The sequence below is a fragment of the Halichoerus grypus genome, chromosome 12, assembly GCF_964656455.1.
Source record: "Halichoerus grypus chromosome 12, mHalGry1.hap1.1, whole genome shotgun sequence".
Classification (NCBI taxonomy): Eukaryota; Metazoa; Chordata; class Mammalia; order Carnivora; family Phocidae; genus Halichoerus; species Halichoerus grypus.
This window is the reverse complement of record NC_135723.1, coordinates 27347852-27369575: the sequence shown is the minus strand read 5'-3', so window position 1 is coordinate 27369575 and position 21724 is coordinate 27347852. Positions and strand designations below refer to the sequence as shown.

At 37.8% G+C, this 21724-nt stretch overlaps 1 protein-coding gene across 2 annotated transcripts in view; it reads left to right on the top strand.

The window, feature by feature from the left end:
* CACNA2D1 (calcium voltage-gated channel auxiliary subunit alpha2delta 1) overlaps positions 1-21724 on the top strand; it is a 512722-nt gene that overhangs the window by 83435 nt on the left and 407563 nt on the right. For both annotated transcript variants that reach the window (XM_078060091.1, XM_078060090.1), the window contains exon 2: positions 14044-14125. In XM_078060091.1, coding sequence (XP_077916217.1) covers positions 14044-14125 — 82 coding nt within the window. The remainder of the gene's footprint in view (positions 1-14043; positions 14126-21724) is intronic.

Genomic DNA, 21724 nt, shown 5'->3' with positions numbered 1-21724 from the left:
TTTTCTCTTAATAACAGGGAGGAGATATAAATTCTTATTTTGTTAATGATATCCATATATTTTTATTCACCCCTTTCATTCTGTTTAAATCTAAGTATAAAGGCAAATAAAAATGGCAGTCATATGGCCACAATTAAGTCCAGTGTATCCATTTTCCTTTGGCTAGGCATTAGGAATTGGGTGTCTAAAGACACTTTTAATTTTTTTCTGAAATTTTTATAATTTTAGTTGTAAATTCCAAATCAATAATCATCATTAAAAAATCAAGCCATGTAGAATGTATATAAAAACTGAATCTTTTTTTTTTTTTTAAGATTTTATTTATTTGGCACAGAGAGAGCACAGGCATGGGGAGTGGCAGGCAGAGGGAGAGGGAGAAGCAGACTCCCCACTGAGCAGGGAGCCCAATGTGGGGCTCGATCTCAGGACCCTGGGATCATGACCCAAGCCAAAGGCAGATGCTTAACTGACTGAGCCACCCAGGAGCCCCCAAACTAAATCTTATTTAGATGATTACCTAATAGTTTATAAGATAGATATACCACAGTTTCTTTTGCCTCAGAAGAACTTTCTAATAGTTTTTCCTCCAAATAACAAGGTTGTTAGTAAGGTGATACATGCCTATCACAGAAAGTATTTGGGATAGTTGGCATGATAATTTTTCATGGGTAATGTGTATGGGCAGCTTCCATTAAATAGGAAACTGGACAGCAAGACCAAGAAGTTTCCTTCTTCTGCACTTACTAGAACTGAAAATAATGTTTATTACCCGCAGTCATTGGATAAATAACTGCAGTTAGAGATTTAGTTGCAAGGAGTTCCAAGGTGATGTCAATTCCAATGAGGCTACCATCTCTCTGATGTGATCAAGAGATAGGCGAGGATGATCCGGACCTTGGAGAGATACACCAGAGATAGTGGAAAAGACAGCTTGCCAGACAGCAAGAGATATGCCAGTGGACTTTTTTTCATTCTATTACTACAAGTGACCTACAACAGGTAGTGTGAATTCTAACAGATTATCGCCTACGCTCAAACCCTTTTGTATTTTTGAATAGCAATAAGAGGAGTCCATTCAGCCTCTCTTATGCAGAAGGAGCATTGGGAGAGAGACATTGTGGGCTGTCAAACCTGTGGGAGGCCGCTGAGTCACATATGATTCACACATCTGGCTTTAGAAATCTTTAGATTTCCACGTTACAATACGGGGTGGTCCATTTTAAAACTGCTTGTTGAAATTCACATTGGGATGTGCTCTGAACGGAGCCCCAGAACAGTGACAGAATGGCTGTTAAAAAAAAAAAAAAAATAGAATTCTGCAACAATTCATTCTGAATGTTGATGTTTGATTCATGTTAGTGGCTGCTCCATGATTCCTTCATATTTCATAAAGACGATGGGTTACACGGGCATGCCATCTTACCAAACGCTGTCCTCCGTTTATTAGGGTTTGTGACATGCTTGCCACTGTTTCTTAGATGACTGAATGGGATCCATGTTTAAGTCTTTCCTTCTAATTGCAGAAGAGTTATTCCCAATGTGAAAGATACACACAACAACACTAGGACTTTCTATAAGGAGATTGACCATTGTATTATGAACTATTTATTTTATATTTTATATGAATAATTTAAATACCAGAAATCATCATGTTATTTGCTTCCTGAAGGGGAAAATATACCCAGGGCTGATTTTTTTTATTGCCTTTTTTTTTATTAGTAATAGCAAATCATCTGATAATGAAGATTTATTTTAACTAGAAAATTCACGTTCTAAGTATGGGTTTAAAAAGGCCTTCTAAGTAGTTGTACGAATGTGAATCATGCTTCACAGCATTTTTTTTTTTTAATTTACTGGCTATGACATAGAAGTTTCAATTGGATTTAGCTCCCTAAAGTGCTTTTTCTCCCTGATAAGTTTTTCTATTTAATTGTCTTGACTTTCAGTTTTTTTTTCACATACAGTACTTAAAAGGCCATAATTTGATAATACCCTAACTTAAACATCACCAAGTATTACATGCATTACATAATTTGAAAAACTTAATTCAAATAAAAAAAAAATGTTTGAAATTGTGACCAAGAAACTAGAAATAATTTCTTTTCCTGTATTCCTCTGATAATTTATATAGGCCTTTCACCAATGGTTTATGTTCTTTGCAAGGAGTTATTAGATAGTGCTAAAAGTTGTTAACCTTTTCACCATTCGATACGCATAAATTCATGTTTAAGCAACAATTCTCACTGTGAATTTCACGGCGTTAGTGGAGAAAAACAATTTGATTAAGACAACTAGTTTAGCTCTGTGTTTCTGTTGAGCAGGTCAGGAAGGAGGGCTGGTTCTGGTTCCTCCCCAAGCAGCAGTCTTGTGCTGGGCATGCTCACTGTGCTCAGACCATCAGAGAGGAGCAAGGGCAGTAAATGTGTTGCTCAGGCAAAGAGGGTCAAAGAGAACCACATGTCTGTGGGGACAAAAATGTTGAGAGCAATTAAACTGTACTGTATTTTCTGAGCCGAAATGGTATTTACCACTTCAAATTTGAAGGTTTCATTCTGATTTTTTTCCAGAATTTCTGTGCCTAATGGTAAAGGAAAAAAAGTTGGGGGTAGGCTACCCTTACCATGTTCCTTTCTGATGGTCTTCAGAAGGAGAGCTCTCGTTTTTCGCACTTGCAGGTTAATAAATTTGCATTGACAGCTCTTTGGTTGTTAAATAAACTCTGTCCTGGAATAGCTGTCAGACAAATTATACTATGGGCTATCTTTAAAAGGAAGGCCGCATGAGTCAGTCTGAGCCTAGGCTTTTACATTCTTGTATTTGTTTGTGTATCTGAACCTTCATTATGAAGACAGTGAAGGCCAGCTGAAAGTCATATCTTCCGTTCATATTTGAAGGATTTAATGTTGCCTTGAGAATATTTTCTATTTAGAAACATAGCAGGGCTGACTCTACATCTAACCTGCTACTTGATGTCAAGTCTGTGTGCATGTTGTGAATAATAGGAGAGTCAGTGGCTGTGTGCCTAATACCGATGATGCTGTGCTCTTAATGAAAGCAGAGCAGTTTATGGTTTTGTAAATAAAACAAATAGTGCTTGTTTATTTGATAATATGAATGAAGACTTAACAACTTAATGTGAGGAAAAATTGTAGCATTTCAGTAATCATGTGCATATTTCCACAGAATTTTTTTTTAAGATTTTATTTACTCATTTTGAGAGAGAGAGAGAAAGAGAGAGGGATGGGGGAGAGGGAGAGGATCTCAAGCAGACTCCCTGCTGAGTGCAGAGCCCAACCCCGGGCTCGATCTCATGACCCTGAGATCATGACCTGAGCCAAAATCAAGAGTCAGACACTCAACCAGCTGAGCCACCCAGGCGCCCCTCCACAAAGTTTTTTTAAGGAAAAAAATATTTGGGTTTTCTCAATTATTTAAATCCTCATTTCCTAATTTCCTTTTCTCTTGCCATGTAAAAATAAGACTTCTGTAATTGCCATTTTTTTCTCCTTACATCAGTGAAGCAAACTTAGAACCCAGGGCTCTGACCGTCTGTAAAATAAAAGACATGAGACATTGTAAGTTCTGGTGAGAGAAGACTTGAGGACTCCTATCTGGTGGTTTAATGATGAGAGCCAAGCCAAGTTTCAGGTGACCCTGTCAATTAGCACTTATTAAAATAGTATGCTCTGTTGGCTTCTTTTTTTTTTTTTTTTTAATTTATTTATTTATTTGAGAGAGAGAGAGAGAGAGCAGACTGAGAGAGAGAGAGAGAGAGCACAAGCTAGGGGGAGCAAGAGGGAGAGGGAGAAGCAGGTCCCCGCTGAGCAAGGAGCCTGACACAGGACTCCGTCCCAGGACCCTGGGATCATGACCTGAACTGAAGGCAGACGCTTAGCTGACTGAGCCACCCAGGCGCCCCTGCTCTGTTGGCTTCTTAGGGCAAATTGCTCCACTTTGTCATTTACTAACTCTTTGATCTTGGGCAAGTAAGTTAACCTCCCTATGCCTCAGTTTCCTTATCTGTAAAGTAGGACACAGTACTTCTTCAATAGATTTTTGTAAGAATGAGAGGATGTTCACATGACATGTTTAGAATAGCTCCTCACACTTAGGTGCTCAATAGATATTATCTACTACCCATTGAGTGCCTACTGTATATGTAGAACTATGTCAGGTATTCTCAGAATACAGAACTGTAGGCTGTGGCCTATCCACTCCCTGAAATTAAGTATTGCTGGGGAAGAATAATACTAACATAAGACCTATATCAGTATGTGTGACATTTTGTAGGACAGGCTATATAAATCTTAGAAACGTAGGGAAAAGAACAATTTCTGAGGCTTTGAGGACTTGGATCACCCAGAAGTAGGATCTAAGCAGACTTGAAGGATGATTTTTGGGAGCTGAAGGGACTTAGGTAATTTCAGGTGAGTGGGAAACGTGATTACCTAACATGACAAAACTGCCATGTTTGTGAGGCAGCTAAACTGGCTTGACTGCAGATGTTGATCCATATGGGGAAATGGATTGGCCATTTAGAATCCAAATATAATAAGCACTTGAGTATTTGGTAGTGTTGGGAATATTAGGAATGCACTGTTCATAATTCAGAGAAGAAAGGAAATGAGGACATTTTTATCAGGACATTATATAATATTCACATCCTTGAATGAGGCTAAAATAAATTTTGGGAACAACCTGCAGTGACTGAAAAAGATACAGATACACAATGTAAGGGAAGATCTTCAATAAAATGCATGGAGGTTTTGTAATAAGCAAATAGAAATTCAGCTCATTTTGTTTTATAGAAACACTAGCAGCAGATTGTGTGGCCCATGTGGGACACCTCCATTGGCACCAGGCTAGAGGGACGAGGCTGGAGGTTGTAACTCACTGGGGTGCGGAAGGCTAAAAGACAAAGCTCTCAGGGCCTCAAGGGCACAGATCCCTCATAGGAGAACCTTTCCCCCTCTTGTAAACCATGGAACTACATTCATATCAGCCCTGAAGTGTATTGCTCGTTTGTTGTCCTGGAAGCTGGAAGCAAATTGCTGGAGCTGAGGCAAAATATTAATATTCACTGAAGAAACAATGAAAACATTCTTGGATAAAACAAAAATCAATCCAAGATGATATAAGAAGTAGGTATGAAGAATCTTTGATCTTTGAGAAGGAGGAGTGAGTGTGTGTATTTATGACACAGATTTAACACACACACACACACACACACGCAGGAGCAGCAAAAGGCCAACAGAAAATGAAGGCAGAGGAACATGAACAGCTTAAAATCTGATTTTATTGATAACCCGCCCTTTTTTTCCTACTCTCAAGGACTTTTACCTTTCCACTGTGATTAGTTCGTTCACATCGCTTTCTGCATTTCTTACAGGATTGACTCTAGATAAAAATGGAATACTAAAGCATTTCACAAGTCTAAATAGCTTTCTAAAAACACAGCAGTAGTGTTATTGAAAATGGTTTCAATTGAGAATAATTTCAGGAACTAACATTCCTGGCATAACACCCATCTCACAAACAATCCTAGATTTAATGCAGATATCAAACACTCCTTTTGCACCAAAAAAAAAAAAAAGTAGTTAATGATATAGTTATCTACATTATAAGAAATGCCTATTTAGCAAAATAGTTTGTCTGGGCTATCTACATCTTTGGCTTACTTATGTTATATTTATCCAACTACAGGAACACTGTGGGTGATTTATTACATAACAAAAAGCAGTGTGGCATTGATGGGATATTTATAGCAAGTAGAACACTTTTGAAATATATGATCTTAGTACTTCAAATTTATGAATAAGCTCTTTACATATATCAACACAACCGAAGTGGTCAGATTGTCAGATCTTGTGATATTCTAATTTTTTCCCAGGTCCACGGGGTATAACTATGTCTCTTATTTCCTTGGGTTAAAAATAAAATTATTTTGTAAGAATAGTGACATAGGCAGAGAATGCTTAGGACAAGGGCTTTAAAGGGTGCAGACTTCTCACTCTCCTGCTCCTCCTTATTGTAACCCCCTCCCTTCCCCTTCCCCTTCCCCTGTGTATTTCCTGTTCCTCTTTTGCTTTAGTCTCTATGATAATTGCTAGTGTGATAATTCAAGGAGGGTGTGGAAGAAAGATGTCTGTTTTACTCCTCTCTCCTTGCTAATAGCAGTGGGTTCATACACATCCTTCTCTTTTCTAGAGGACTTACCACATCAAATATAGCAAGGAAGGACAGTTAGTCTTGGTAGGACCTATTATAACAATTCTTAGCTATCACTTTGGCTCCATTGTTCCAACCAGTAAAAAGGCAAATTCTCTCTGTAGCATTTAAAACAATTAAATAGATAACTATGTAGACTTGACACTTTGTACTCAACCATTACACTTTACAATAGATTAAACAGGGTGTAATTTGTGCTGTTCTGAATTTGATGTTCCCCAAATGCATGCAAAATGAAATGGATTACCATATTTTTTTCCTTAAATAAAGAGTTTCCTGAACTATGCACTACCCTTTGGAAAGCTGTGTAACAGGCAAATCCGATCTCAAAGGAACAGTATTAATTTCATGGCAAGTATTTTTCTTTCAAATTTAGTGAAAACTTGAATATCTTATATATTTGCTTTTAAAAATTTGGGCTCTTTCTGTACCTTAAAATGAAGTCCAGGATATAAGAGATTATCTTAATTATTCAACAAAATATTTGTCTCAGTATTTAGAGATCTCATAGCGAATTCTCCAATTTACCCTGAGTCTGCAGACATCATCAGTTGGAAACATATACTGCTAGTTGACTCTGAGTTATTGTAGGGGCAGAGAAGGATTACAAGACCTTTTTTTTTTTTTCTATGACATTCGTATTCACTTGAAAGATTGTGTTCACTTTAGAGATTTAATAATCCCCTTATAATAGTAAGTCATATTTTGAAAATTTGCCCCTTGTTGAAAAGTGGGTGCTTTTTATAGATGCGTAGGTCCAGCAGTTCATTTTTTCTGATGTGGATTGTGGAGAGAAGAAGAAATTTGGTAAGTCAATCACTTTCTCTACTTAAATAAAGATAACTGTGCTTCTTAAACACACAATAATGCAATTATATTTCATTCCAACACATTCTTCTATGTATTCAATAAATACCTGTTTGCCTACAGTATACAAGGCACTGTAATAAAAAGTATTTGAGGATTCAGTGGTGAAAGAGAATAAAAGTATATCCATCTAATCTGGAAAGTGTACAGAAGAATAAGCACAAAGCACAGTTAAAAGGCTTTTGGATTTAGTGGACAGAGGAGAAAATTTTTAGTGTGGGAGGTTGTGAAAGGTGATAATGCAGTACTTGTGCAATTTATTCCATCACAATGGAGGTGGAGGGTTAATTTCAGGGAGAGGTTAGAGAGCAAATGCAGAACATGGAAAGGGACAGTCAGCACACATGGAAATGTGTGAGGTTGGTTGGTGACTGGAAAATAAGCCTTATTAATACAATACTGTAACATTTTAATGAGATTTTTGGTTGTCTTTATTATTTAGAATGCATAGAGAGCTTGAAATTTCCAGGCCCTTAAATTCACTTTTCCTTATCCTTCTTTCCTACATGCTGATATCTGCCCCATATTCATCTGAATGCCTTTTTTTCTCTCATGTTTCCCTCTCCAGTCAAGAGATAGATGGTGAAGACATTCACACATTTATGCTGATTAGTACCAGAAAAAATGCTGACCTCCAGTCTAGGGCCCATCTTTAAATACCCTCTGGCTAATGCTCTTTTTAAATCTCCAACTTTCTTTCCAGCTACCCTACCTTAATACGTGCTGCTTGTCTCTGAACAGATGACTGTCTCTTTTATTACAAAAGAAATAGACACCAATAAGTAGAACTGTCTCAGCTTTTTGATCAAGTTGCTCTGGTTACTTCCATTTACCCAAAAGCTTTTACATTTTCCCTCCAATCTCTATGGAACAGGTATCCTTCTAGCCATGGATTAGGCTCCTCCTGGGTTATGCTTATTTCTTCACTCATTCTCCACCCTCATGTTTGGAATACAGGGGTTGAGCAAGAACAAGCCTAATCTAGAGCTTCTGAAGAACATTACGTGTTCTCTCCTGAATCTTCAGTGTCTCCTTTTCTACCTGCTGTTCTCCTTGTACATGGAAACATGCCTAAATCTCTTCTATTAAAAAAGAAAAATTGGGGTGCCTGGGTGGCTCAGTTGGTGAAGCATCTGACTTGGCTTAGCTCATGATCTTGGGGTCCTGGGATTGAGCCCTCTGTCGGGCTCCCTGCTCAGTGGGGAGTCTGCTTGCCCCACTCCCTCTCCCACTGCCCTTCCTGCTGCTTCTGCTCTCTCTCTTTCTCTTTCAAATAAATAAATAAAAATCTTAAAAAAGAAAAATAAGTACCTTTGTTCTTCATTCTTTTTTAGATTCCACACCATTTCTGTCATTCTCCTTACACATAAGGATTGGATAAATTTCTCCCACCTTATTTGATGACTCCATAACTACATCCTCTCTCTGGAAATTTTTCCCTTCTCTGGGTTTTCTGATACCACTGTTCTTGGATTCCTTTCCCTTTTGCCACTACTCAGATCCTCTGTCTCTTCTTTAAACTTTATTTTCCAGAGTTCTAGTACTAGGTATTTCCTTCCTCCTGTACACTGTCCTTTGGGAGTCATACATTGATTTACCTATGTCCTTTATATACATTGTAAACACCAAATCTTTATATTCTTATTGGAACTTCTGAGGACTCCAAACCCAGGTATATTCAATTGCCTAGTGAATATCTACACATGGATCTCTCAAAAACATGTCTAATTAAACCAGAGAAACACACTAATGTCCCTCTAAATTGTTCTTTCTCCCGTGCTTTCTATATCAAAATGTCCTATCATTGTTTAAGTGAAGAACTCCATGAGTCATCCCAAAATCCTTTCTCCATTCACTCTCTATATCCAGTAGTACATGAAAGCCTGTTGTCCATACTTCAGATTTTTTGTTGAGCTCATAGTTTCTTATACTGGGCCTCTGCTCCGCTTTTCTCTCTCCTCTTACTACTATTGAGCTGGTTTTAATCCCCCTCATTTCTTACTTATCTAGACCTTCCCTTCTTATTTTTTCATTTTCCCTCTGAGCCACCATCCACTTGGCTGTGAGAAAAAAATGGTTTCATCATGTTTATGTATACTTAATTGATCTTGTTACTCTCTAACGTCATTTTCCATGATCTCTCCATTATTTGGGAACACAATCTAAATGCCTCAGAATGTTATTTAAGACTTTTGGTCTGGCCCATCTGTCTGCTTGAATTGTGTCCCTGCCATGCCTGCGCCCGTTCGATGCCATTTGTTGAACGAACCTGGACTCCAGCCATTCGGGCTACTTGTAGTTGCTGCATACGCCATGTCTTGTATTCCCTCTGCCTTCATTCTTCCTTACTTGCCTTCTCAATTTTGTCAAATTCCACTTGTCTTTCAAATCTCACTTCAAGTACCTACTAGTCCAGAAAGCCTTCTCTATCTACCTCCCTACCCTACTGCCTAATAAACTCTTAAGTGATTCTCTGTTGGTCCTGAAATGTATCCCACTCATGGGATTCAGGACACACTACCCCACAATATGATACTGAATATTTTAAGCTGAAGGAGTTTGAGAAGTGGCGTGTGCAAGAAGGACTTTCTGACCTTCCCCTCATATGAAAGTTGCTTCCCCTAAACCCAGATGAAAGGAGCATCCTTATCTCTGAAGACAAGGGACAGAGAGAAGAATCTGAATGAATAGGCTTTGTGAAGTTCCCACTAGTTTACTACAGTTAGTTCATACTCTTGGCTCTATGATATCTTTCCCGACTTCCTACTCTTTATCAGATTAGCAAAGAACACTCTGGTTTAACCATTTTTTTGGTCTTCATTTCCTTATAAAGGTTCTTGTGTCATGTAAAATGTGTATTAAATAAATGTGTAGGCTCTTCCTTTCTTAATCTGCCTTTTGTTATAGGAGACTTCTACTGTCCAAGTATTATCTAAGTTAAGAACTTAGAAGGGTAGAAAAAAAAAAATTTCCTCCCCTACACCACCATGTTTTTTTTCTCTTTTGCCTTTTTCCTGCCAGATCTGGTTTCAAGACCAACCACGTTGTAAGGCATATATCTTTCATTACTGCATCTGCAGTTTTTAGTATCTGTTGAATGGGTTAACAGAGCAAACAACAAATTCTTCCTTGGGGAGTGCTGTGTTAGTTTTTTATTACGTGAAAAGGATATATCCTCTATGATTTTCTCCGAAATTTCATAGTACCTTCTGGGGATATTTAGTAAAATAGGGCTTAGCTATTATACATATGTGCTTGACAGTTTACCCAGAAAGAGAAAGACCCGGAAAGAAAAAGACTGCACCTATGAGTGTTTTACCTTGTGTAATTTTTCACTTTCATGACAAATGGGATCTTTGCTTATTTCGTGGCCATTGTAATCTTCTCATTCCAGGTTTGAAAGGCATAGTACTTACGAATTTTAGGAAAACCAGGTAACACCCTGTATCTTTGAAAAATTATCCTTGCTTCCCTAAAGTGTTCTTGACAGCTTGTCAGTGGGGGCAAGGGGACTGGATAGGTCCTCCATTGCTTTCAGCCAAAACCGGTTAAACTCGATGAACATAGGCAGTGACAGTACACTCAGGTGTCAAGTTAGAATGCACATTTTTGATCACTTTAGCATAAATCAGAATTCAGGCATGAGTTAAGTTCTTTTTTTTTTTTTTTTTTACATATATATATATTCTTTGTCGCTCAGTTTCTTAACTAAAGGGATATATAACACTTCTTACTATTTGTCAGTGTTGGGAATTATATTTAAGAAGAGCTGATTTATTTTCTCTGGGTCTTAGGACTTGTTCAGTAACTGCTTGGAGAGTTACTGATGTGAATTAGAAAATGGTGTCAGGGGGCACCTGGGTGGCTCAGTTGGTTAAGTGTCTGCCTTTGGCTCAGGTCATGATCTCGGGGTCCTGGGATCGAGTCCTGCTTCGGACTCCTTGCTCAGTGGGGAGTCTGCTTCTCCCTCCGTGCCCTGCACCCCGTGCTTATGCACTCTCTATCAAATAAATAAAATCTTAAAAAAATTGGTGTTGGTGCTCTTTTCTCCTGCCTGCTCCCTACTGTAATTTATTGTTCTGAACGTAAAAATGGAGCACGTTTATATTTATCTAATAACAGTAATATGAATATTAGTTTGTATTTATAGTATTTTTCAAATGGATTATCAGGGAAGAAGGATTCATCCTGCCATTCAAGCTCCTTCTGGCTCAATTAAGAATCACATTGACACGAGACATATTAACTGGAGAAAATCAAATTTAATAGCATACCTGTGGGAAATCCACACACACATGGAAATTCCAAAGATGTTTAGGCAGCACGACACTTATATGAGCTAAGGAGAGGAGTGGAGTCTGAGGATACAGAGGGGAGAGAGACCATTAGCACGGAGGTGAGGGGAGATGGCTCTAAAATAGAGGTTCCCTATTAGGGAGATAAGTTTCTTAGGTAAAGAAGAATCTCTGTTCATAGCTGTCTTCCTTATATGAGTAGGCAGTTGAGGGGGAGGTAAAGAGCTTTTCCTGAATCTATTGGATTTTGATTGCCTTTGACTCAAAATAATGTTCATGCCAAAGTGGTCCATCTTGGGCCCATCTTGGTGGCCTGCCCTTGGCCCCTACAATATGCACCAGCTTATAAACAGGAGGAAGTATAGTATTAGAATAATGTGGTTTACAGCCTTCATTTTAATGGTTCTATACATTTCTTTCCACACCCTCTTCCCATGTATTTATTGTTTTATTTCTTGATATTTACCTTTTAAGATCATATTCGTACAGCATGGTTCAATAAATATTCTTCCTTATTTTCATTCATGTGAAAGTATCCCCAGCTTTTATGTATTTTATTTGTTAACTAGTTCACTTCACGTGTGAGTCAAGCCACTGTGTTTTTCTTAAAAGCATTTCATCCTTTTCTTGTGACTGCCTTTCAGTTTTCCTTGTTCCTCTTTAGTTTATCAGTTTATTATTTTTTGTATGTTCACCTGCACCTCATTTAAATCCCTTTTTTAGGGGTGCCTGGGTGGCTCAGTCGTTAAGCGTCGGCCTTCGGCTCAGGTCATGATCTCAGGGTCCTGGGATCGAGCCCCGCATCAGGGTCCCTGCTCAGCGGGAAGCCTGCTTCTCCCTCTCCCACTCCCCCTGCTTGTGTTCCCTTTCTCGTTGTGTATCTCTCTGTCAAATAAATAAATAAAATCTTAAAAAAAAAAAAATCCCTTTTTTACATTATGCTTTTTTCCCCTACATTTATTTTTTTTATTCTGTTACATTTAAATATATCTGACGAAAAGTTGGTAACATTGTCGTTCTATTGGAATTCTTATCTATCCAAGGAAAAGAAAGACAAATGCGGTTAAATCTCATGATGGAACACTTACGAAATACATAGTTATTTTTCAGAACAGCACTTTTCAAAACCACTCTTAGATGTGGTCTCTTAAAGGTGGGAGAACACTTGGTGCTAATAAAATTTGAGGAGGTAGGATAAATAAGCCGCGGAGAGATACACATGTCATATATGTGTAGAGAGAAGTTCAAATTCAAATATAAGTCATTTCCTGTCATTCTAACTAGTGTTTTCTTATATTTGCATGGGCAGAAAAGAATACACATTGTATATCTTTTTACAAATAAGGATGAATAAATATAATATATGAAGGGATTACAAACTATATTGATTTGAGTAGGGAACATTGTGTGCTGTTTGGTAATGTCTTTAATGCCAGGAAGAAGTAAGACCATTGATTTAAGTTTTTCTTTTTCTTTTTCTTTTTTTTTTTTTTTTAAAGATTTTATTTATTTATTTGACAGAGAGAGAGGCAGCGAGAGAGGGAACACAAGCAAGGGGAGTGTGAGAGGGAGAAGCAGGCTTCCTGCGGAGCAGGGAGCCCGATGCGGGGCTCGATCCCAGGACCCTGGGATCAGACCTGAGCCGAAGGCAGACGCTTAACGACTGAGCCACCCAGGCGCCCCGATTTAAGTTTTTCTAAAATGTCCTGACATCTGTAACTTGTATTATAAGATCTCCATTTCATTAATCTGAAATATATACATAAAAAGGATTTGAACTGAAATCTTTCAATCGTGATTTCAGTGTTCAAAACCATTCCTTTAAAACATCAGCCTTGATCCAAGAATTCCAAATCTAAGAGTCTAGCTAAGGAAATGAAATTCTTTTAAGCTTTATTCACTAAGATATTTGTTGCTGTGTAATTTGTAGTCATTAAAGCTGATGAAACTCTGTCTTTTAACAAAAAAGGATGGCCAAATATATTATGAGATGTAGAGATAATGGAAAATTAAGTGGCCATTAAAATCAATGTTTATGAAATATTTGTAATGACATGGGAGAGTATTTATCATATGACCTAAAGCAAACAGAGATGTGAATTTAACATAATAGGCTTTCAACCATGTGAAAGAATTTTAAAAGACTAGAATATATCAAAATATTTGATGGAATACATCAAAATATTAACAGTGGTTATCCCTGGGTAATGGAATTATGAGAAATTTAAAAATATTTATATTTTCTTTTTTTAAAATATTCTGTATGTAGCATACCCTTTGTATTATATTAAGAAGAATTATAAGCTAAAGGGTAAAGTTTAGTTTAGAATATTCTATTTAGTAACTAATTATTAATAGAATTCTCATAAAAATTAAGGAAACATGTACCCTTATATTGGACAAGACATCTATGTCATTTTCTCTCTTTTTTTTTTTTTTTTTTGTGGGATCTCAGCATCCTAAGAAGTTGACCACTGAAGGTTCGTTGGTTTTGTAATTTGAAAGTGGGTTGAGAGGGTGGACATAGTAGAAACTTGGAGGGGGAAGAAGGATTTAGAGGCAGTTTAATGAATTATCTACAGCACAAATATAGTATGTGTGTGGCTTCAATTTGCCAGAGATCTGATAGAACATTCTCTTCTGATTTCTGCAGCATCAAGTCATGGGTGGATAAAATGCAAGAAGACCTTGTCACACTGGCGAAAACAGCAAGTGGAGTCAATCAGCTTGTTGATGTAAGTAACATCCCAAGAAGTTTGTTCATCTTTTCCTTGATTTGAATGCAGTGCTATCTTCTAGGAAACTGCATTTCTATATTATGAATAGTACATGATTTTTCATGTGAATCAGGTAGTGAAATCAGAGAAGGAGCCTTGGTACTGTTAGTTATTATTATTATTTTTTAAGATTTTATTTATTTGAGAGAGAGAGAGAGAGAGAACACAGACTCCCCACTGAACAGGGAGCCTGATTTGGGGCTTGATCCCAGGACTCTGGGATAATGACCTGAGCCGAAGGCAGATGCTTAACCGACTGAGCCAGGTGCCCCGATAACTGTGATAGTTATTGTGAGCAAAAAATGCCATTCCTGAACAGTTAATGTAGCCTTCTTACCACACGCTATCGTTTACATGCAGCCTCACCTTAGAGGAGTTCATGTGATGTGTAGAATCCCCTAGAATTCATCTTGGGGTTTTATGTTCCTGTTCTTCAGAGTATATTTTAGAATCTCTCACACAGTGGTGACTTGAAGTCCTGTGATGAATTCTTTTGAATATCCTCAGTGGGAACACATGTTCTTTCTTTGAGGGTAGATTTTATTTTTAAAAATGGTTGGAAAGTGTTTATAGCCATGTCTAGAGACTAGAGTGAGTCACTGAGATGGGTAATAAAGATTTTTGTGCAAGAAGACACTCTGAAATACGGTTTTTCTTATGATTTATGAAATGGCTATGAAAGTCACTCCAAAATGATTCTTGAAAATGATAGCAACATATAAATATTTTGTATAGCATCTTAAATAGATTATTTTCCCTGGAAAAGAGCGCTTACATGTGTAGGTTCCATAAGATTTATTGAAAGTTAAAAGTCATTTCTTTAGAGTCTCACTACTTCCATTCCAATGTAAGCAACGATTTGAAAGTACTTTTATCTTGTGTTCTTAGTGATGCAATGAGACCTTTGTTTTCCACAAATGTGATGAGTCACAGAGGTGAGATATGATATAAAAGCCAGTTCATGTATGATATATGAACATTTATCATAGGAGTATATATATGTGGATATTCCTCCCCAGGAGACACTGAAATGTATGGTTACCTTATGTATTGATCGAACTTCATAAAAAAACATACCAGAGTATGTTGAGGAAACTTAAGTATCTGTGAGATGAGCTAACGAATGTATTGGGAAATGAAAAGCGTTCTTTGTGAGTAACAGTGATTAAATTGAATTCTAATCAGCACTTATTAAGCACAGAGTATGTCCCAGGCTTTGTCTGGGCTGCCAAAGGTTGACAGAGATGCGGGTCTTCTCTTCAGAGGACTGACACTGTAGGACTCAAAAATCCCCATTTTGAAGGTGTGAGGGTTCCTGAAAGCTACTGTAAGCTGATGCTTGGGGTCTGCAATGATTCCTTATAGGAAAATGTGTTAAAATGTCAAATGGTGCAGGATAATAAGGTGAGCCTCCGTGAAAGTGATGGCATTGTGGAATGAGAAAAAAAGAAATAAGAATTGACAGATTCTGGTTAGAAGTTATATGACTCTCTTTATTGACAGCTTGAGATTAAAAATAAACTGTTCTTGGGAGCTCTTCCCTCCTCTGCACTGTTTCTCTGGCCTCAAAAACCACTTTCTTGGCTGACCTCACTTTTCCTTTTGGTGTTAATATGTGAACCCTTTCACCAAACCTGCTTTTTGCAATGAATCACTTAAAAAAAAAAAAAAAAACAACTGACCTGATTTCCATTATGCTTTATCAAGTATAGATTACTAAGAACAATGCAAATCTTTTTTTTTTTTTTAGATTTTATTTATTTTTCAACAGAGAGAGAGCGAGAGAGGGAACACAAGCAGGGGGAGTGGGAGAGGGAGAAGCAGGCTTCCTGCTGAGCAGGGAGCCTGATGTGGGGCTTGATCCCAGGACCCTGGGACCATGACCTGAGCCGAAGGCAGATGCTTAACGACTGAGCCACCCAGGCGCCCAAACAGTGCAAATCTTGATGAATGCATAAATGGCCTAGTCTGAATTAGGATAAAAAGATAGAATGGACGGGATGAAAGAAAATCCCCACAGTGTTCTGTTTATGAGACATGTACCTAATTAAGTGACAGAAAAAAATACACATAGAAGAATTATATATTATGTAACAAGGGGGAGAGAAAGAGAGAGAGAAGAATCTATTATTGGAAAAAGATTTTAAATATTGGGGCCCATGAAGAGTGTTATTTTGCGTAGATGAATGATTCCATATGCCCCTTTCCCTTTGCCTAGAGAGCAAAGGTTCATGATGGAGGCCAAAGGGTTGCATTTCTTTTTGGCCATGGAAACCTAAAGCACAGAGTAGCTGAAAGACACCAGAGTTGAGAGTGAACTTTGTGCTGAGTTTGGGGTTATTGGATGCACGGTGAGGATCAGAAGTTGAATAGAGGAATTCAGCAGATTCCTGGGTTGATATTTAATATTGTTAGTTCTTTCCAAATTATTTAAAGGAATTGTTTCTACTGGCATCCCAGGGTCCAGCTAGCTTTTTACCTGAAGGCTCAGAAGCAGCTGCAATGAGGCAACATGGCTAAAATCAGACATCTTTCCAATTTTATAAAAATGCCTTCTGGCATCCTAAAACACTAGCCCAGGGAAGGTTGATAATGATTAAGGCATTGTGTCAATTTAAGGTGGACATTGTGTTACTTTGATACATTTGTATATTGAAATATGGTTGTAATGATATCTATCACATTACATACCGCTAATACATTATTATTGTCTGTTTTTAACAAACTGTACACAGACTTTCAGATTATTCTATTTCTTGAAAAATGCCTTTTATATTTTGATAGGGGTTACATTGAATCTCCAGATGGCTTTGAGTAGTATGGCTGTTTTAACAATATTAATTCTTCCAATCCATGAGCACAGGATGTCTTTTTATTTGTTTGGTTCTTCTCTAAAATCTTTCAGCAAAGGGAAGACATTTTATTACTTTTAAACACACACACACACACACACACACACAGACATACAAATTCCTGTAGCTGGCAAATGGAGAGGCTGATCATCATATATTAATGAAGAAATAACATATAAAACATCAACGTGGTCTTAATCTTGAAACAAAGGTTTTTTTTTTTTTTTTTTGAAGATTTCTTTATTTATTTGTCAAAGAAAGAGAGAGTTCGAGCACAAGCAGGGGGAGGAAGAGGGCAGAGGCAGAAGGAGAAGCAGACTCCCCACTGAGTAGGGAGCTGATGTGGGGCTCGATCCCAGAACCCTGGGATCATGACCTGAGCCGAAGGCAGACGCCTAACCCACTGAGCCACCCAAGCGTCCTGGAAACAAAGTTTTTAAGTTTATAAAACATTTACCAGCAACCATTTTCTCATGTAATATGTTGATAAAATATTTCATGTAAAGATATACTTAAATTTCAACCAATATCTAAATTATCAGGTATTCTGAATTATAGGTTCGATAATAATGAATTTGTTTTATGAAAAAGGGTTTTTTTTTTTTTGAGAGAGAGAGCATGCACACATGTGGGGGAGGGAGGGGCAGAAGAAGGGGGAGAGAGAGTTTTTTTTTTAAAGATTTTATTTTTTTATTTATTTGAAAGAGAATGCAGAGGGAGGAGCAGAGGGTGAGGGACAAGCAGACTCCGTGCTGAGTGCAGAGTCCAATGCAGGCCTTGATCCCTGGACCCTGAGATCATGACCTGAGCCCAAATCAAGAGTCCAATGCTTAACTGACTGAGCCACCCAGGTGTCTTTGAGAGGGGAATCTTAAGTGGGCTTCAAGCCCAGCTTGACCCAGATGCTTGATCTCACGACCGTGAGATCAAGACCTGAGCTGAAATCAAGAGTGGGCCGATGAACCGACTGAGCCACCCAGGTGCCCCAAGAAAAAGTTTTTTAAAAAATAGGTTGGTAAATATGAACCACTGTTTGTTTTTCTATAAAATACACCTCTGAATCTGCAAAAAGTTACAGCAAAAGAAAACAGAACTCTGCAAATAGGTCAGAGATCCTCAGTTGTTCCGCTTGGGTGACCCTGCTCTGGGGAAAGCAGATCATGACACTATAAGCAAATCACAAGCCCCTGGGAGTTTGTCGTCTCTTTTGTTCTGTTTCTTTGCACCTCCCCTTTCCCTTTAGGAATCCAAGACTTTCTCAGGGCCTCCTATTACCAAAAAAAAGGGGGGGGCTGATGGTTATCATTCACATTAAATCTGTAGTAACTCTTTCATCTGTAAGCAGAACAAATTTGATATTAGGCAGCAGGTGTGAAGACTATTTTGAAAGAGGTAGAGTTTTTCCAAATAGGTCTTTCCAAGTAGGTCTCTTTTCCTTATGGGGGTCAGGTGCGGCAGGGGGACCCACAGAACCTGGACTGAGGTGAGGCACGTTCAGAGGACGCAGAATTGAAGGAGACACCCGTTTGGAGAGTTGTCAACTTGCACTACTCACAGTGAGTGAGTAGCTCCTGAAATTTTGTGCCCTGGGTCCTCACTTGCCTGGGGCCCAGGGACAGTAAAGACCTGACTCGCTGTATATGTTCTGCTCCCTGTGGCTGGAGACATAGACATTTGCAAGCTTCTGGACATCACACTAATCCCAAGCCTCCCTGCTACATTTTCTTCCCTGTTCCTTTCCTATCCTACTTATGATATCAGGCCTCTCTTACAGTTTTTTTTTGATGCTCTGTAAGCTTCCCAGACTCATCTTGTATTTTTGGAGGGTGCACTGGCTGTCCTGTAGTTATTCCTAACAATATATGCATTTTGAGATCTTCGCCCACATTATCAGACACTACTCCATACCCCCCTTCTATTTCAATTCTAATGTTGTGTTGTATCTTCTGACAATGAAGGATGGTCTGGGAATCAAAATTTTTTGTTAACGGAGATTATTGTATCCTTTTAGCTTTCTAAGAGAGCTGAAATTATGCCTGTCACCTTGTTTTAAGGCTTTCTTCTTAAATGCAAATTCTGTCTGGGTCTCTAACATGTTTGCCTAGAATATGCAAACATATTTAAGAAAATCTGTGGATTATTCCCCCCCCGAAGTGTATTTTTGAAGATAAAATCATTCTGCAGTGGCATTATCATAGAACTTTCTGGTTTTTGATTCACTGTTATGATTTCATAAGTTAAAGTTATGTGAAAATCAATACCTTCATATTTCAGTATGCTCTCAAAGCTGTCAATATGAAACATGTCTAAATATTGAGCATTCAGTACTCTTAATTAAGTTAGTATTTACATAAGTGTTTTAAGTGAATAATTTCTTTTCATTAGTAACTCATGGTATTAACAGACTGATGCTTTTACTTTGACATTGTGGTCGCGTCACTTATGTAAATAGAATATTCATTTTCTAGGTGGTGGAGAGTTTAATATATTAATCTATTTACAAAAGAAGATACTCCAGAGCAGAACATAATTAATCATTGGTGATTCCGACTAGAGAATCAGCAACATGCAGAGGCAACAAGGGCTGGGATCTTCTTTTCTCCTCTGGGGAGTGCTGCTAAGTAGCTGGATGGTGTTAGATGTCCTGTTACGTGCTTGTCAAGTGAGATAGATCCTAACACTCTCTCTTCCTTGCAGAAATATTATAGGGGTAAAAGGGAATATGAAATGAAACATGAAAGCAATAGAAGATGCTATGAAAAAGTTAAATGCTTACTGCATGTTAAAATGTAGCTTTATATTCATATTCCTTTATAAAAGTAACATAATTACTTTATAAATGTAATAGAACTACTTTGCAAGAATAGTATAATTACTTTTCAAATATCACTATTTATTGTTACGTTACATTCTGGTTTTATTTAGAATTGCCTTATTCTCTCAGTGATGAAATGTAACCAAATGAGTTGCCATAATTACATAGGCAACTTGAGATTGTAGCTATTTTAGGGGGAAAAAAACACTTTTTTTTTTCCTCTAAGTAGACAGAAATCTATTTTGACTCCACATAGTACTATCAGTACTATCAGAATATGGATTCCCTTCACCCGCTTACTGGAGATTTTAAAGTAAGAACCTAATTTTTTTTTTTTTTTAACAGTGGCTAATTACATTCATTGTCAAAGGTATGGAATAAACTCTAGGGGATTTCTAATCTGATGGCGACTTTCAATATTTTATTAACAGGCTTTTAAATGAAGTACTGTGTGTTCACAAGCACTAATAGTGAAAGACTGTTAAAATGTTTTCTTTTTTACCTTACCAATCTGTTCCATTATCAATCAATAATTAACACTTAAGTTTTACTAGTACTTGAAGGATACATGATTGATTATTCATTGTTTTTCCAAATAGCAATCTAATGGTTTGGTAATACTAATCACAGAGAGAATGATACAATGCTACCTGTGCTCTTTTCTTGTCTCTGAGCTACACAACGAAGATGGAAGCTAAGAACCCCTAAATGATAGAGCCAAGCAGTAGCTTCTTTAGAATGAAGATGAATGGCATCAAAGACCATTATTTGCTACTGCACGCTCTCGGTATACAACATACAGCTTCTTATTATTTATTTTTCCTAAAGACATTTATTGTCTTTATATCTAGAGCTGTGGTGCTCAGCCGGGGGCAGTTTTGTCCCCCAGGAGACATTTGTCGATGCTTGGAAACATTTGTGCTTGTCACAACTGGGGGAGGGGGTTGCTCCTGGCATCTAGTGTGTGGAGGCAGAGGATGCTGCTAAACATCCTACGATGCACAGGACATCTCACAGCCAAGAGTTATCTGGTAAAAATGTCTGAAAAACTTCTCTAGAAGGACTGAAACATTTGAGGCAAGGGCAAATGTATGGACTTCTTTAAATGAACATAAATTTGTAAAATTGCTAATACCAATCAGCATTGGTAGGTAGCAGTTTTCTTGAGAAAAGCCATTTGTTAATAAGGTATAATGGTTAAGAGCAAATTTTTAAAATTCTTTTGTTGGCAGTAAAATGAATTTGGGCCATTTGGGGTTAGGGACATTAAGCAAGCAGCTCATTCAGCCTATGGTTAATTATTTTTTTAATTCAGCTTTAATGGAATCTAGTATGATCTCTTCCACTTTTAATTGCATATGAATTTGCTGTTCAAAATACGTATACAATTCGTATATAGCTCCGGATATGTAAAGAGAAAGAGGCTAGGTTAAAATGTTATCTCTGGAATTAACAAACCAAAAAAACCAAGTAGGTGGTTTCTTATTTTATGTTTCTTAATGCTTTCCTTGTTTTAATTCTGACTATTCATTTTTTTTTTAAATTCTGAGTATTTATTTTTCTTGAAGATTTTATTTATTTATTTGGGGGAGGGAGGTACAGAGGGGGATGACGAGGGACAAGCAGACTCTGCACTGAGCGTGCAGCCTGATGCAGGGCTCGATCCCAGGATCCTGAGATCATGACCTGACTCAAAACCAAGAGTCAGGTGCTTGATCGACTGTGCCACCCAAGCGCCCCTAATTCTGAGTATTCTTTCTTTTTTTAAAAAAAAAAAGATTTACTTGAGAGAGAGAGAGGGTGAAGAGAGCGTGAGTGGGGGAGAGGGGCAGAAGGAGAGGGAAAAACAGACTCCCCACTGAGCAGGGAGCCTAATGTGGGGCTCGATCC